Source organism: Bactrocera tryoni, chromosome 5 (genome assembly GCF_016617805.1).
Source record: "Bactrocera tryoni isolate S06 chromosome 5, CSIRO_BtryS06_freeze2, whole genome shotgun sequence".
NCBI classification, from domain to species: Eukaryota; Metazoa; Arthropoda; class Insecta; order Diptera; family Tephritidae; genus Bactrocera; species Bactrocera tryoni.
In genome coordinates, this window is record NC_052503.1 from 70,575,061 (window position 1) to 70,588,832 (window position 13,772).

The 13,772-nt window shown below is 31.9% G+C and overlaps 3 protein-coding genes across 7 annotated transcripts; 2 read left to right on the plus strand and 1 right to left on the minus strand.

Annotated features, from left to right (window-relative positions):
• The first annotated feature begins 1,378 nt into the window (after nt 1-1,378).
• On the plus strand, nt 1,379-10,829 carry LOC120777499 (WD repeat-containing protein 26 homolog). Of its 5 annotated transcripts, XM_040108848.1 has the most exons (6): nt 1,491-1,602; nt 2,141-2,274; nt 2,898-3,050; nt 3,143-4,271; nt 7,469-8,421; nt 8,562-10,829. In XM_040108848.1, the coding sequence occupies exons 4-6, from the start codon at nt 3,756-3,758 to the stop codon at nt 9,043-9,045; spliced, it is 1,953 nt and encodes a 650-aa protein (XP_039964782.1). In that variant the 5' UTR covers nt 1,491-1,602; nt 2,141-2,274; nt 2,898-3,050; nt 3,143-3,755; the 3' UTR covers nt 9,046-10,829. The 5 variants fall into 5 exon arrangements, with proteins under 5 accessions (XP_039964785.1, XP_039964782.1, XP_039964781.1 ...); XM_040108851.1 differs by lacking the exons at nt 1,491-1,602; nt 2,141-2,274 and adding an exon at nt 1,379-1,484; XM_040108847.1 differs by lacking the exon at nt 2,141-2,274 and having other exon boundaries at nt 1,491-1,665.
• A 436-nt stretch (nt 10,830-11,265) lies between these two features.
• Nucleotides 11,266-12,500, minus strand: LOC120777502 (protein ARV1). The gene is made up of 4 exons (XM_040108853.1): nt 12,161-12,500; nt 11,966-12,085; nt 11,758-11,902; nt 11,266-11,660 (listed from the first exon to the last, which is right to left on the minus strand). Exons 1-4 carry the CDS (start codon nt 12,293-12,295, stop codon nt 11,305-11,307), a joined length of 756 nt encoding a protein of 251 aa, XP_039964787.1. The 5' UTR covers nt 12,296-12,500; the 3' UTR covers nt 11,266-11,304.
• A 140-nt stretch (nt 12,501-12,640) lies between these two features.
• Nucleotides 12,641-13,684, plus strand: LOC120777501 (cytosolic Fe-S cluster assembly factor NUBP2 homolog). The gene is made up of 3 exons (XM_040108852.1): nt 12,641-12,834; nt 12,886-13,328; nt 13,391-13,684. Exons 1-3 carry the CDS (start codon nt 12,724-12,726, stop codon nt 13,632-13,634), a joined length of 798 nt encoding a protein of 265 aa, XP_039964786.1. The 5' UTR covers nt 12,641-12,723; the 3' UTR covers nt 13,635-13,684.
• Nucleotides 13,685-13,772: the final 88 nt, after the last annotated feature.

The window sequence follows — 13,772 nt, forward strand, 5'->3', positions numbered from 1 at the left end:
TAGAAATGAGGTACTAAATGTAATATAAGTAATACTACGTTAAAAAAAAATCAAAATATACATGCAAATTTATTAATCTTAAGTAAAGAATGAAATTATAAGCTAAAAAGTCAATAATGGGTGCATGTGAGACTGAATACAAGAAAATAAAATATGGAATATAAAACTAAGAACTTAACACCTTATATCTCAACGAATGGATATTGTTGGCATTAAATAACTGACATTGTGTAAAAACTCATTTATTAAATAATATAAATATGTAATTGTATGTAATCTATGATAGCTGAAAAAACTGTACGTAAACTTAACCGCTTAATTATAACTATTGTCATTTTGTTACATTAAAATAACAAAAAAATATATATTATTGAAATATCTAATTTCGTGTTTGTGAAAGAGCAGAGGAGAAAATAAATACAAAAAATTATAAAAATTACGTAAAAATATTTAATAATTTAAAACATGTAAGTATGTATATTTGCATCCTATACTTATTTTTTTAATATACACACTCTTTTTAAACACATATTCAGTTCTACATACTTACATTTGGTTACATTCGCCTAAAGCATATTCGGTTATGCTAACCTGTTGACGTTGGATCACGCTCATAATTAATAAAAATTCCAACAATATTTACCTTGACATACATGCATATATAAATTTAAAACACGTAAATACAGATGATTGACATCAATAATAACGGATAGACAATAACAACAAACCATAAGATAACCTGACAGCCAACAGCTGTTCCTCTCCGACTTCGCCTTCGTGTTATATTACATCGTCCTTTTTTGTTTTGTTCTCTTATTTATCACTTTATCTCATGCACATGTTAGTTCGTGGATATATATACCTATATATTATATATAAGAGTGATTTATTTATATATGATAATAATTTTTTTATATCATTCTAACAAAATAGAAAGTACTAATAACATAATATTTTATTTACATATACATATAGTTAGATAAACGCAAATATGCACTCAAAACTGCACTATTTGAGTTTATAAAATAGTACATTTTTAAGCATATCTGGAATTCAACTGCACTAAACCTGCTATAATATGTGTAGTTGTTGAATTATGCATTTGCTGCAGAAATAGAAAAAGGGTCAATATTTAGCATAATTATTTTATAAATCACATAATGATTATATAGAAACAAGAAACTCTTTTAAAAAGATCGCATTTAAAAAATATTACTCATAATTATACTTATTAGAAATTACTATTGATTTACAGTTAATATTCCCTGTCGAAACTATAATACTTAAAAAGTACGTTTTCCAAAACTAATATGCAACCCTAGGCGACATACATACCAAACGAGAAGTGTTCGGTATGCAGAAGGAATAGTGGTGAGCAGAAGAAAAAATAGTAGTTCTTTGTTTCGTCATCGGTTTTTGACAATTTTTGAACATTTAACTTGTGTATTTGTGGTGTAAAATATGAAATATCTGTAGTAGAACAAGTAAATAATAATAATTCATTAAATATTTATGTGAAAAACATAAGCAACGTATGAAAAAAACACTTTCGTATGTGCTGCAGTTGGATATGGAAAATAGAAAAAACTTACATTGCATTTGGTGAATATGGAAAAAAAGAGAAGTAGATGAAAGCGTATGAAATAAAGCAGCAATGAAATTTAGGTGATCGAATATAAATACATATATACATATGTATATATAGAAAGAGTGTTAGAGGAGGGGCAGGTTATGTAGAAGTAAATAACAGGAAGTATAAAAGTACACAGAAACAAAAGTGCAACTGTTATGTGCTGCTGAAGACTTTTGTGCTGTGGGAGAAAAAAAAAATATTAAAACAACTATATATAACAATATCGCCGATAGTCCATTTATTGTGACATATTTATGTAGCCATCGTAAAAGAAAATGAAGAATGCAATTTAAATACGCATGTATTTATTGATGTGGATACTTAAAATTATATGTATGTGTACTTTTATATATATTTTTATTAACCCTTGAAGTATATACTAACATAACAACTTCAATAATACGATGTTGAATGTTATATTTTTGATGTAATTAAATTAATTGCAAAGAACAAACTATAATTTAATTGTAAAATTATAAACGATATTAATTACTTTACATTTAAAAGGAGTGGATATACATAAATAAATTGTGCTAAAATTTAGAGTATTTGTGAAAAGTGAAGAAACTATATGTTACTAAAGTGCGTATAAAATTAACTTGAAACGAAAGATAATTCATCGCTTCGAGGAAAAACAAATCGTACGTAATTGTCATTTTTCTCAAATACATTCATTTGTTTATGCTTTGTATGTTCATCAATATAATAAAACCTGTCTTTAATAATTTTATAATTTTCCTTTTACCTTTATACGGCTTTATACTTCATTAAAATACATACATATACATACATGGTTATAAGTATATACTACATCGTTGCTTTAGATTGTCATTTACATACAAACATATTTATCTCTTCACACAACATATGTGTGTATATTAAATAACGCGTAATATTGTAATAATTGAAAGTCTGGAGTCTTTTAGAAAGGGGTTACTTAGTGAAATTTTAGTAGCCAATAACTGAAACCGTGTGTTCACAAAAGCTTCCATAGGACTTAATGTTAATATTACATATTAGCTCAGGGAATAAATGTTCTCTTTACTTTTGAAAAACTTCACTTAATTATTTGCACTTAAAATGCATACGTATATTGTTAAATATAATTTCTTTAAGTACCATATTTCAGGAAAATTTCGCAAGTTTTTTTTGTTCACATCCAAAATATATGTATATAATTTAAAATAAACTTTTCCTTATTATTGAATTTCAACACTCAAATGTCTAATGTCTAATATTTTTGTATTTTCTTCTCTGTTATCAGCATTGTAATTTGTGTTGGCGTATTACTGAGGTAAACAACAATTTCAAATAATAGCTGTCAAATACACGACAAGAAGCATATGTACATCAAAGAAAAACGTACATTTATTTTGTGAAGCAGGCGATACCGCTCAGAGCAGCTGCTAAAGCAGAGGTGAGTACTTTGGACGTAAAATGTTGGGAGTTGCACTCAATTGTAAATACCTACTACGGTTCTCTAACAAAATGATTAATATATGTATGTAGGTAAGAGCACCTAAGTCGGTTGAGCAGAGAGACAAACAATTATAATCTCAACGGCAGCAGTTGAAAAAGCTTGCGGACCTGAGAATTAAAGAGAGCGTTTTAGCGCGACGAGAGTGTTTTGTTGACGTGCGTGTAAGTAAAGAGACTCAAAATTGATAGAAATAACAAGAAGGCTGCTGCAACTGGTACCTCTTCCGAGGACCAGCCGCCGCGCAAAAAAGGACGACGTTCAGCAGCAGGATCATCGGCAGCAGCCGCAGCGGGAGCTTCGATAACGACGACCGGATCCGCAGCAGCAGCAGTAACTGATACAAGTGGAAGTAGTAGTCTCAGTACGATTGCGTCTATTGACGCAGACACAGCGTCGACTTCACGAGCGGCACAACAGCAGCAATCAAATCAAAATATTCGTGAGAAACAAAATAGAGGTGAACCAAAAAGTAATAGTTGCGTAAACATCGAAACAAGCGAGAATTTACAAGAAAATACAACAGTAAGCACTTCGATTAGCAGTGATAATATTGTGAGCGTCGTCAGTGGCGCAGTCGTTGACCGTAACATTGAAGTACTTGAAAATAATATTAATAGTAATAGTGATAGCATAACTACGAATATGCAAAATTCAACACTGAATCCTACATTATCGAGCACATCCTCATCTGGATCGGGTTCGGTTGCGGGCTCCGCGTCAGTGTCCGCGTCTGGTGGGCCTTCGGTTGGCACTTCAGCTGCAGCAAATTCGGCAAATGATGAAGTTGGTAGTACAGTAGGGCATATTGGTGACTCGCTAGCTAATTTACCTAGTTCTGTAAATTCATCAACGTCAACATCAAATGGCCACGACACAAAACACAATGGATTTACCGGTACCAATGAGAGTGGCACTGTGGACCTACAAAACAATCACGATCAATCAATCGTGCCTATAGCCAATCATAATTTGCATTTGGACAAGTCTAATCAGGAGATAATACGTTTGATTGGTCAATATTTGCAGGATATAGGATTGGAGAAGTCGGTAAAGACCTTAATGACAGAATCTGGTTGTTACTTGGAACATCCAGCTGCATCGAAATTTAGAGAGCATGTCTTGTCTGGAGAGTGGAACAAAGCTGACGTTGACTTAAAGGTGAGTGGGCACCAATTAAGGAAAGTGCCAAAATTCATTATTATAGTAGATTTAAAAAATTAAATTAAGACCTTATAATATTTGTTTGCTCATTTGGTTTTCTAATTTTGGATTATTTAACGACGTTTTGAACTTTAATTTTGGCTAATACCAAAATAATTACTGAACCAAACAACATTATCATATTTAAGACGTGTTTATTGCTATGGTGTGTTTAAATATATATTATTCACAATGTTTTGCTCACATCTATTGTCTCTTAAAGTTGCATACCCACTTCCCATTAGCCTTTCTGTATTAGTAGAGCCAACGTCCAATGCACTCACTAACCATTGCCCTCTATTCGCACCCGCTCCAGTGCTACAAAACTTTTTTGTACAGAAACCTATACATCAAGATATTTTATTTTGTTCACTCTTCTTGTGGACGATTGTTTACATTCCACTAAAATAGCAGAAAAAAGCTAACTGCGTCAAAAACCCAAAAGAATTGGTGAATAAGTTGAAAAATGCTACCAACAAGAGTAAATTGATTGACATCTGGAGGAGAGCAGCGACAGCTAATATGCCAATGAGTGCCAGCTTTTACTTTTTCACATTTTTTATTAGTGTGTGTGTGCGTTCTGTAAAAGCTTTTGGCGATTGCGCGCGCTCACTCGATGACTGGCTGGCTTTATGGTTTTATTTATAAGCGTAACCAACAGGCAAATATGTATGTATGTATGTATAAAAAATTACAAAAACAGAAAATTGAAGTAAACCAAAGCAAATTGTAGCAAAACAAAGAAATCGAGTGGAAGATGTACAAAGAACCCACACTGAAAAGCTAACAAAAAACATACACACACATACTTACATGTAGAAAATGTACAATGCCATATAAAAACTGATTCACTGCGTACGCTCTAGGTGGATAGACTGATTTTGTCAGGTGTTTAATATGCATACATGTACATATGTACATGTGTAAATGTATATTTCATGCGATTGCAATCATGCATTTCCTAATAATGAGTCGCAAATTGTTTAATATCCATAATATGTTAAAAATTGCTTAGATTGTTATTAACTACAGTTTGAGGCATAGTTCAAGTAATATTGTTACACCATTGGCACAACTTGACTTATGTACCATATGCATTGTCTACTTTAGTTAGTGTGTTTTTCTAGTAGTTTGCTTAGCTTGGCTACGCATGATGAACTTCTTTGCTGATATTCTAGTGTATGATGGTTCATACATACATACATATGTACATGGTAAACCATGATGGGGGTGGGTGTTTTGTGCGTTGTAGAAATGTGTCTATCGAAACAAAGGAACTGCAGAAGTGCTTGTGATTTTACATGCTCAATGTAAAAGTATTCATAATAGCAGCTGATTACCATGCATATCGGGTCAATGTGCTCATATTTAGCTTTGTTGTATAAAATGTTATTCGAGAAAAGAGAGTACAGCGACAATAGCTAGCAAAGGCTTTACCTCACACCAGCTAGAAATTAGAGTTGGGATTTTTGAAGACGATTGATGTGTTTCGCATTTACTTCCAATATATTATTTTTATAAATTTTTTTGTTTTGTAATTCACTATGTTTAAGCGCTCGATTCTCATTTCGTAACTCAGCAGAATTTTTTATTAAGTTCGAAATGCATACGAATTCTATTATTTTTTATGATTTTTTTTATATTTGTGTTGTTACATCTTTGTATTTTCGAATACTACCTCGAAAATGTAAACGTGCCTGTTTGGCGTATTTTAGTGATGTTGTTTGTAGTTCTATTCCCTTCGTTCCCTACCTACTTTGATTGTGATGTTGTAAGTAGCTTGCTGTCAATCGCTTTGTTTGAGCGCTACTCTCTTCATAAAACGTTTACAAGGAAGCTACAACAAAATTGTTTGATTGATTAATAAACGGTATAACTATTTTACCGCTATCTTATTATGCCAATTTATTGTAATTATGGGATTATTTGTTCGATTCTCTACTCCCAAAGCTTAGCCAATATAAGGAAGGTCGTTAGTCTGGAGCGCAGTTCCAACCATTTTATTTTAGTATTAAGATATTTGAATTCTGTTTGAATTATTTCTAATACGATCTGATCGCTTTCGAGTTGTATTTGCAGTTTATTCTTAATATTTTACACCAAGTGTATGGTAATTACATCGTCAACGCCACAACGACTTTAACATTGTATTTTTTAACTCAAGTTCAGTTACGTTTATGGTATAAATTTAGCATGGTAATTTAATGACGTTGACAAATAAACTATAATTATTTTACACGTCATTTTGGTTTTAATATTGCTTTTTGTTATTTGTATAATATTTTATAACTTGCATTTGTTTATATTTACATAATTTTAAGAGCGTAATACTCATTGCTTGCTCTCCTTATGCATATACATATATATTTCTCACATTCGACGGTGTCAACAATCGTTTTCTTGTCGTACGACTAATTTCTGTATTGAAGCAGTTTTAAAATATACCTTCCAAAGACTATTTTTAGAAATACGTAGATGCATTTCTACATATGCCAACAAAAAATGTAAAACTCACGTGTATTCCAATGTAAGATGTTTTCCTCAACAAAATATGTGGTCCATGACCATATATACTCTCTCTGCATAACGTCAGAGTAATCCAGGGAGCACCTGCGAGAGATTACTTTGTGTATAAAAGGAAATCGATACAATCCATATGTTTATATGATTTTTATTTTCATTTAAATAAAAATAATAATAAAATTTACGGATTTATTAAAAAAAAAAAATAATAAAAAAAAATTCACTCCCTACTTTTGATCTTTACGAATTTTGAAATAATATTTAAAATTTTCCAAAATTCGAGACAGGCGCGGTAGAGTGATGTACTATTTAACAAAAATTTTTTTTAATCACATTTCAAAGGAATTGATTAAGTAGAACTTGAGATATCATGTCAACCACCTCAAAAAAGTAGTTTCGAAAACAACACGTTTAAAGTTTCGTCGTTCGCTAAACCGGTACGGCCACGACACTAAAACGGCTACAACTTCAAAAATGATTTTAATTTTGAAAAATTGTTTTAGTAAGATTTTTTTAAATATTTTAAAATTTTTAGACTAGAATACCTTAATATGTTAAATCGATAATAAAAATTGTAACACTATCTTACAATTAAACTCGAATGAATTTGAATTTTTTTCTATCAACAATAGGAACTTGAACCACTCATTGACAATGGCAAACCATCGACTATCATCGAAATGAAATTTTTACTATTAGAGCAGAAGTACTTGGAATTTTTAGATGATGGCTGTCCATTGGATGCTTTGCATGTGCTACGCAATGAACTTACACCGCTACAACACAACACTTCACGTGTTCACCAACTTTCCTCATATATGATGTGTTCGAATAATCATGATCTCTATCAACGCGCCAAATGGGAGGGCAAAGGCATATTATCACGTGCTGTGGTTATGGACCGTCTGCAGGCATTCCTACCACCAACAGTAATGATGCCACCACGCCGTTTACGCCACTTACTCCAGCAGGCTGTTGAATTGCAATCGGAACATTGCGATTTTCATGACATGGCGTTTAAAACAAATTTACAAAACATCTCATTGCTCACTGATCACACCTGTGACACAGATGGTTTTCCTATGCAAACTATACAGGTGCTCACCGATCATTGTGATGAGGTTTGGTATTGTAAATTCTCCCCAGATGGCCTTAAACTCGCTACAGGTAGCAAAGACTCCAGCGTTATCATTTGGGATGTGGATCCATATAAGTTGACACTAAAGCATCGTCGCATATTGGAAGCGCAATCCAATATAAGCGTAGCTTTTGTTAGCTGGAGTCCAGATTCGAAATTATTATTGGTGGGTGGACCTGATGATACACCCGAAATAAGCATATGGAATGTGGACGATGGCAAATTAATTCTGAAAATGTCGCAATCAGTAGATGATAGCCTGTCATGTGGTGCTTTCAGTCGTGATGGTAGTCGCTTCGTTTGTGGCGGCCAAAAAGGGCAGTTCTACTTGTGCGATTTGAGTGGATCAATTCTTAATACTTGGGAAGGCGTACGGATTAATAGCGTTGCCTATCGCGCTGATAATAAGACTATAATAGCATCAGATAATCACTATCGTATCAGAGGGTAAGTTTCCTTGAAAGTCTTAAAAGATTTTTGTATTTTTTTGAGTGGAAGCATAAAGAACTCTAATTTTTTTAGAGCTTTTTATAAAGTGTGTCTTTACTTTAATTTTATTATATTTTTCCCATTTCGTTAATTTGCAGCTACAACTTCGAAGACCCCGGTACAGATTTCGATATTCTCAAAGAACCGCACCCGATAATGACATTTACCGTAAATTCTGCCGATCGTCTGGCCTTGCTCAACATTTCCAGCCAAGGACTACATTTATGGGATTTGGAAGACAAGTGTTTAGTACGTCGGTTTCAGGGCATACGTCAAAGCAAATTCGCCATACATTCATGCTTTGGTGGGGTAAATGAAAGTTTTGTGGCGAGTGGTAGCGAAGATAAACTGGTTTGTATTTGGCATATAAAGCGCGAGGAGCCGTTGGGCAAACTGGCCGGTCATACAAAAACAGTAAATTGTGTCTCCTGGAATCCTATGTTTCCGTCCCTCTTGGCATCAGCTAGTGACGATGCCACCGTACGTATTTGGGGCCCGAAATCGCACAGTGCCAATGCCACACCCGAAAGTGATGACTGTTCGTCTTGTTCATCATCATCGTCGTGGAATATGACATCGTAATTTAGCACACTTACGCATATACACACCATAAAAGCGGTAATCTATAGAAAAAGCACACACTCGCTATAGCCACTTAGATAAAACAACTAAAATAGCAATACAATAGTAATTAATCTATAAAGAAGGTTAATGGACAAAACAAAACAAAAATTAATTGAAAATTAACAGGCAAGCAGCAATTATCATTTAAAAATAAAACTATTATAAGAAAATAAAATATTTATATGAAATTTATTAAAAAACTGCAAAAGTAAAAGGGGTGCGTGAAGTGCTTGCTGCACTTTTCGAAATTGACTTCGAAAAAAATGCTTGGCTAAATATCGCCACATTTAATGATTAGATTAAACGAGTTGATGGGGGCACGTCAGTTAAATAATTTCGCCATTAGATTTTAAGGCAGGCAAAACAAGAAGAGCACAATGTGCCCATTGTTTCTTTTCAAATATTAACTTTCTAAATGTAAGGGCCACAAATAAAATGCATACAGTTATACAAAATGTATGTTACAAACAAATAATAGCAAGAAATAATTAAAACGGAGAATTCGCTACAAAAAAATAAATAATTATGAAAAATATAAGTAAGCCTGAAAGCAATGAGAACTAAAATTCATTTAATTGAAGGGAAAATAAACGAATAAATACGAAACTAAGAAAAAATTATATATAATAATTAAACTGGTTTAAAATTAATATATGAAATAAGCGTTAATAGTAATTAAACGAAAATTAGTACTGCAAGGGGATAGCACGGATATTTGCAGTGGCGTGCATAAATTGAAATATTTAAAACAACTCATTTAAATAATCTAATTTTTTAAACATAACAATGTAACCTGTTTTGAGTATTATGCTCAATGTTGACAGCGAAAAACTCGATAAACCCACACTATCCCTTCTCAAACAGTTACTTTAAATATTACAGAATTCTTTAAAGTTTAACTGTCATTCGCGTTTAGCAATCTTTTTAATATGTTGAGGTTTTATAATTTTTTTATATGTGTGCGTTTTTTGTTATTTTTTACACTCAAGCAAATAGTATACATAATAAGTAAATAAATAATAAATATTTTTAACTTGACAATTTATATGTTCTGTTTAGCAATAATAACAACATAGCTCTTAAGCTAGAATTAATATACGAAGTAAGAAACAATTAATGCGCCTTTTTTAATTAATTTTAATAATTTAAAGATATATATATATAATTTTTTAAAAATGAAGTGTACCATGAACTTATGTGCGCCACTATGTTCAACTGTGCTACTTTCCCTTCTTAGTTATTTAAAAATTATATATGAAATAAGAACTGTTCTTAAGTGATTACATAATAGTATATAGAACATATATAGATACATATATATATATATACCGGAAGTAAAAATATATTAAAAATGGGCGGGAAATGCTAAACAATATATGCACGTAAGGCCAGCCTCCACAACTTATTACAAAAAACAAAAAAAAATATCGAACAGCGTAGATTAACAACGTGTCAAGAATGTAATAAATTATTAGCAGAGATTTCATGCACACAAGCAAACAAAAAATTAAATATTATATGCATAGTGATAAATCAAAATTGACATACAAACCTATTAAAATAATATATACAAGCAGTGCATTAAAATGTGAAAATTAATGAACGATTTAACGTATGTACATACATATGTATGTACACTATATACAGACACAAACTTATCTGTTTATGTAGACATATATAAAGAACATTTTTAATTACGGTATTTAAGTGAATGATAATAAATTACGTTTATATAAGACATATATTTTGTATAGCAATCCTTTTTTCGCTGTGGGTGGGTGAAAAATTCAATTTGGTGGATGATGGCCAATTTAAATATTCTTCAAGATTATTTGCAAACATTACTATTTTTTATTTTGAATTCAGATATCTCGAGCTTGGAGTTAAAACCAAATCCCTTAATTGTGCCGCGTTTAAAAGATGAACATTAGAAAAAATATTGGTTATGTTCAATAACACATAACTGCCTGTAGCAAACTATCGGTGGAAACGGATATAGATGCTTACTCTTCATTTTTAAAATTTGAAGGTACTTATATATTCATTTGTCAAATGATGTCAAATTTTTTAAAGATAAAATGTGCAGCGTGTAATAGTAAAACAAGTATCGATAATCTTACGAGTAAACATAAATCTCCCTATGTACTATATATTTTTTTAACTTTCGTAAAGCAGCGAATTTATTATATATGTTTAATATTATAATTACTTTTTTATTCAAAAATATAATTCTAAATATACAGACATATGGCGCTTAATATACTCATTTGCTAGATACACGGGCAATATAATGAAAAACGATTGCAGCTTTTGAACATTTCCAACAATTGCATAAATATACACCAAAGCAAGTAAATGGTGACCTTTAACCAATATTTGATGGATGTTGGCACCTAAATCTGTAGTATTCTCACGCCACACTATCAGCGGAAGGAGGAAAATTTTCGAAAAATTTGCTATTGTCAACGCTTTTAATAAAATTAAAGCAAATTTATTATAACCAGTGCTTTCAACCAACCGCGGATTATGTACACAAGTCACAGCAAACAAAATCAAAGTAGTAATGCAGTAATCTGAAAAGAAAATGAAAATAAGGTGTTGGAATGTATTAAACTGTTTTGAGAATAGCAGAGCTTTATTTAAATAAACATATTCTTTTGAATAATTTACCAATTATATTTTGCAAGCAGCATATATAAAAGCCCTTTTCGCTGATAATTTCATTTTGCAAAGCGTCCTGTTTATTGCTTCCTTTCTGTCTCCATAATGCGAAAGACTCTAGCAGCAGCAACACTAGTGATAACTTCCAATTCAGCTAATGGTTACATGTTCCTCATATTTAGTTCATCAATTTTTTTTTAAGTTTACGGCTTATTACCTTAAAATCACGGTTATGTAGCATATGCCTATAAGACTCTTGGGACAATAGCATCGCATCCACCAGGATTATTATCGTATCAAATTCAATATATTTGTCCGCCACTTTGTGACAATTTTCCTAATGTTAATAATAAAAAATTCGCCAGTAAAATAGTAAATAATATTTTGGTACCTATTTTATGTATGGACATACGCATTGGTTTGTTTTGATTGCAGTGTTACTATACTTTCTATACAATTCGGCTATAGGATGCCCACAATTTATGCAAACATATTGCTTTTGCTGCTTTGAGTATGCAGGTTTTAACTGTGACGTTAGCTTTCCCATTTTTATCCAATATTATATATTTATTATATATATACTTTATTATGCGGCAGAAGGTTTCGGTATTCGCAACACCTTTTATTTTGTATTTTTATCATACTTCTTCTTCACTTTATACGTAAATAAACCTTACTGACATGTACATAAACATTTAAAAATTAAAAATATAAAACATTTTTTAAAAACTTAATTCAATTAACAACTACCATAACTAAATTTACGGAAGGCACTGATTATATATAAATTATTGTACATAATTTTTATATTATATTTTTTTTTTTGTAATTTTCTCTTTGAAGGCAAGAAACTCTATTATAAACAGCTGATTCACAAAACTGTTTTTGACAGCATGATTTTTTAAATTCGCTTATTCTATTATGACGAAATTCATTACCTTGTTTTAATTCTATGCTGATTAAAGTTTTATAAAAATGTTGGAGAAAGTGAAACATGTGATATTAATTTTATCCGGAAAAGGAGGTGTCGGCAAATCTACTGTTAGCACACAACTTGCACTAGCGTTGCGGGAAAGCGGTTTGAAGGTGCCTTAAATATTAAACAGAATAAATTATTTGAATCCCATTATTTTGTAGGTTGGCCTACTAGATATAGATTTATGTGGTCCAAGTGTTCCTTTCCTCCTTGGTTTAGAACAAAGTGATGTCTATCAATGTGATGAAGGCTGGGTGCCCATTTACACTGGGGAAGATAAAACTCTCGCTGTCATGTCAATTGGTTTTTTATTGAAAAATCGCAATGATCCCGTAATTTGGAGAGGCCCTAAGAAAACCATGATGATACGACAGTTTTTAACCGATGTCAAATGGGACGATTTGGACTACTTGATTATTGATACCCCACCAGGAACTTCAGATGAACACATAACAGTAATGGAATGCATGAGGGATGTAAAATGTGATGGTGCTATTATGGTTACTACCCCACAGGGCGTCGCTTTAGATGATGTACGAAAGGAACTGACCTTTTGTCGTAAAACCGGTGTCAAAGTGTTGGGCATTGTGGAAAATATGAGTGGGTATGTTGGTATATTAAAAAAAAAAGTTTTGTAATGTGCTACGATTCATATATTTGTTATAGATTCGTATGCCCAAAATGCAGCAACTGCACAAATATATTTTCCTCTGATGGGGGCGTTGAGTTGGCTAAACGAGCTGGTGTTCCACATCTGGGAACATTACCAATTGATCCACGAATTAATGTATTAGTGGGTACGACACGATCTGTGCTTACGGAATTACCGGATTCCAACACAGCGAAAATATTTAAGTCAATTGCCGAGCAGATTACAAATGCCAATTCCGAATCTATTAGTACAGATTGAGAGCATATATTAACAATTTAATAGTAAACGTTGTGAATTTTTTAAAAATATTTGTATATGTATTTTTCTCTTTTTATTTTGTTCCTTATTCTTTATCGTGGACTACAGAAATCTGTATCAAAATTTTATCGAAATTCC

Bases quoted from the DNA above. Each gene is read 5' to 3' on its own strand.
- LOC120777501 (XM_040108852.1), top strand. From the start codon at position 12,724: ATGTTGGAGAAAGTGAAACATGTGATATTAATTTTATCCGGAAAAGGA. The intron at 12,835-12,885 runs GTGCCTTAAATA...ATTATTTTGTAG, and splicing joins TGCGGGAAAGCGGTTTGAAG to GTTGGCCTACTAGATATAGA. The intron at 13,329-13,390 runs GTATGTTGGTAT...TATTTGTTATAG, and splicing joins ATTGTGGAAAATATGAGTGG to ATTCGTATGCCCAAAATGCA.
- LOC120777499 (XM_040108851.1), top strand. From the start codon at position 3,756: ATGCAAAATTCAACACTGAATCCTACATTATCGAGCACATCCTCATCT. The intron at 4,272-7,468 runs GTGAGTGGGCAC...TATCAACAATAG, and splicing joins AAGCTGACGTTGACTTAAAG to GAACTTGAACCACTCATTGA. The intron at 8,422-8,561 runs GTAAGTTTCCTT...GTTAATTTGCAG, and splicing joins AATCACTATCGTATCAGAGG to CTACAACTTCGAAGACCCCG.
- LOC120777502 (XM_040108853.1), bottom strand. From the start codon at position 12,295: ATGGGAAAGCTAACGTCACAGTTAAAACCTGCATACTCAAAGCAGCAA. The intron at 12,086-12,160 runs GTATGTCCATAC...TATTAACATTAG, and splicing joins CAATCAAAACAAACCAATGC to GAAAATTGTCACAAAGTGGC. The intron at 11,661-11,757 runs GTAAATTATTCA...TTTTCTTTTCAG, and splicing joins CTGCTTGCAAAATATAATTG to ATTACTGCATTACTACTTTG.